This window comes from Pinus tabuliformis, chromosome 7, assembly GCF_031772625.1.
Source record: "Pinus tabuliformis cultivar Carrire ecotype Pingquan chromosome 7, CPIR1, whole genome shotgun sequence".
NCBI classification, from domain to species: Eukaryota; Viridiplantae; Streptophyta; class Pinopsida; order Pinales; family Pinaceae; genus Pinus; species Pinus tabuliformis.
The window spans coordinates 1627762988-1627765468 of NC_142293.1; the positions used below are offsets into that span (position 1 = coordinate 1627762988).

At 36.2% G+C, this 2481-nt stretch overlaps 1 protein-coding gene across 1 annotated transcript; it reads right to left on the reverse strand.

Annotated features, from left to right (window-relative positions):
- Positions 1-791: 791 nt before the first annotated feature.
- LOC149254481 (early nodulin-93-like) lies at positions 792-2198 on the reverse strand. Its single transcript, XM_089457041.1, has 4 exons — positions 2065-2198; positions 1910-1971; positions 1718-1793; positions 792-1478 (listed from the first exon to the last, which is right to left on the reverse strand). The coding sequence occupies exons 1-4, from the start codon at positions 2126-2128 to the stop codon at positions 1369-1371; spliced, it is 312 nt and encodes a 103-aa protein (XP_089313167.1). The 5' UTR covers positions 2129-2198; the 3' UTR covers positions 792-1368.
- Positions 2199-2481: the final 283 nt, after the last annotated feature.

The window sequence follows — 2481 nt, forward strand, 5'->3', positions numbered from 1 at the left end:
CTAAGAAGGTATTCTGTTGGACATACAAGTTTATGTGAAAAAAGGAAACTCACATAGATAAAAAGCAAGATAGTAATTTCTATGTTTCTATATTTAGAACATGAATAATATGGTAGAAATAAAAACAAAAATAATAAGGAAAAATAAAATTTTTAGGTTTAAAACATGAATAGTCTAATAGAAACAGAAATCAAAATGATGTAACTCACTTGTATTATGATCTTGTAAAAACAGAAACAAGAATAATGTAACTCATATTTAATAATATAAAATTTGTTTTTTTTCCTCCGGAGAACAAAAACTTAATAAGAGATTGGGCGACATACTGGATACTAGACCTTGTCTGGGAATAGTGTGTGATTCCACATATTGCAAGCCAATATGAATAAGTTATGGGTCGAATAATGTAACTCACTTATATTTAATAATATAAAATTTGTTTTTTTCCTCGGAAAAAAAAAATTGCACCAGACTTAATAAGAGATTGGGCGACATACTGGATGCTAGACCTTGTCTAGGGAATAGTGTGTGATTCCACATATTGCAAGCCAATATGAATAAGTTATGGGTCTGATCTAAGTTATGGGTCTGATCTAGGGAATAGTGTGTGATCTAAGTTATGGGTCTGATCGGCAGCGTGCAGACTCGGTCCATTCACACTAAAAATTTGAAATTGTACTTTGAAACACAAAACTTGAGTAACCACACCTTAGCATTGATATAACAGCGCTTATATACTAATATAATATCTTAATATTGTACGCAGACAACTGCTGCTTCCTTTCTTTCCAAGGAAAAAAAACATTCTTGCATTATTTAAACAAAAGAGTATTACATCTACAACATTGTTCTGCAAAATATCTCATACGAGTAGGGAATTGTGCATAAAAATAGATTACATCATCTTGTAATAGCTAATCAGAGCGTTTTCCTAGTTTATACCAGCAGTCAAGAAATACATTAGATTCCTTGCAATTACAAAAAGGAAAAGTGTATCAGAAACAACAGCCATTCTGTCCAATGGTGAAGTACAGGATGCCACCACAAAAAGCTTGAAGGAAAAAACATTCCGAAAACGCAGACAGTTGCTCATAGAGGCAACATAATAAAGGTGAAGTTGAGTGCCCTACTATTTTAATAATATATTCGGAACCCAACAGAAACAGCACTAAGACTACCTATATTTACATTTTGTGTTAAAGGGCAGAGCCAAGAAAAAGAGGTGGTTGGAGATGGAGATTAATAATCTCTCCATCATCCATCCATGTCCAATTGGATGTTTGCCGAATCATTAACTGAATGACTGAATGCATGACATCTATAGTCTCTGCTCCGCTCTCTACTTGTTCTATAGTTATTTTATTGCTTTCAGAAAGGTGAGTACTCGGCTTGATTCTCTATTTGTTCATGGAAGGAGTTCCTCCGTGCAGACCTGAGAATGGTCTTATCTGCTACAATGAAATAGACCGAACCACTGACTGCCAATCAAAATACACACAACATCAACATGCAGTTCTTGACCTCATTATAATAACAAGATCAATGAGACTGTCAGCAAGTAATTTAGTAATAGTAGAATCCTTGTTCAGAACGTGCCTCAATGCATTGCAATGCAAGCATTTTAGTATAATAATAGCAGATTAATGTATTCTGCAAATTTCTCATGTCAAAAAAATTGATGGAAATTGTGGAGAGCAATATCTAATTACTGACTTACTTGTAGAGATGATGAGAGCCTGTGCGGTATGGTTTAGGTTAGCCCTTGCCCATGGAATCGCTCTCACTCCTAGCAACTGTAAATTATTAATATTAATCCAACCCAGCAGTTAATAAGTAGAGCCATTTGCGTGATTATGAATATTAGTGACGTCACGGACTTGAATCGGTAATGATCATTTAAAACACTCACCGTGGGAATGGCTGAGGCTATGCACGCAATTGCAGCTGCCTTGGCCCCTGCTTTCACAGCTTCTGCATTCATATACACACATTCACGAGTTTCATCATCCACAAATAATGTGCCTAAATTGCTAAAAGAATGCAAAATAAGGAACAAATAGTTACCATTGGAGCACTGCTTTGCTCTCAGAATTTTCATGTCAGCTTCTCGTTGATCTGGATTCGTCATTTTCTCGTCCACTATAATAATAATCCCTTCCGCCCTCAGCTGGAGATGGGATAATTACAATTTATAAAAATGAAGGGAAAAAGGATGAAGGCTTGATACGGGAAACTCAAATACGCTGCCACTATATATATATAGGAAGTAATTTGTCAGCAAACCTAGGTGCATCGATCAATGGCTGATTCCTGTTTTCAGGTTTCTCTCAAAACAGAGTGAATGAGAATACCATGGTTTGGTAGGATGACAACTTTGTGGTTTTGAGAGAAAACCGTGTGTCCAGGGCCACAGGTTTTGAAGAGTAATGAGTATTATAGCGGCGACGGGGTAAAGCACACGGGATTGGGATTGGGATTTGG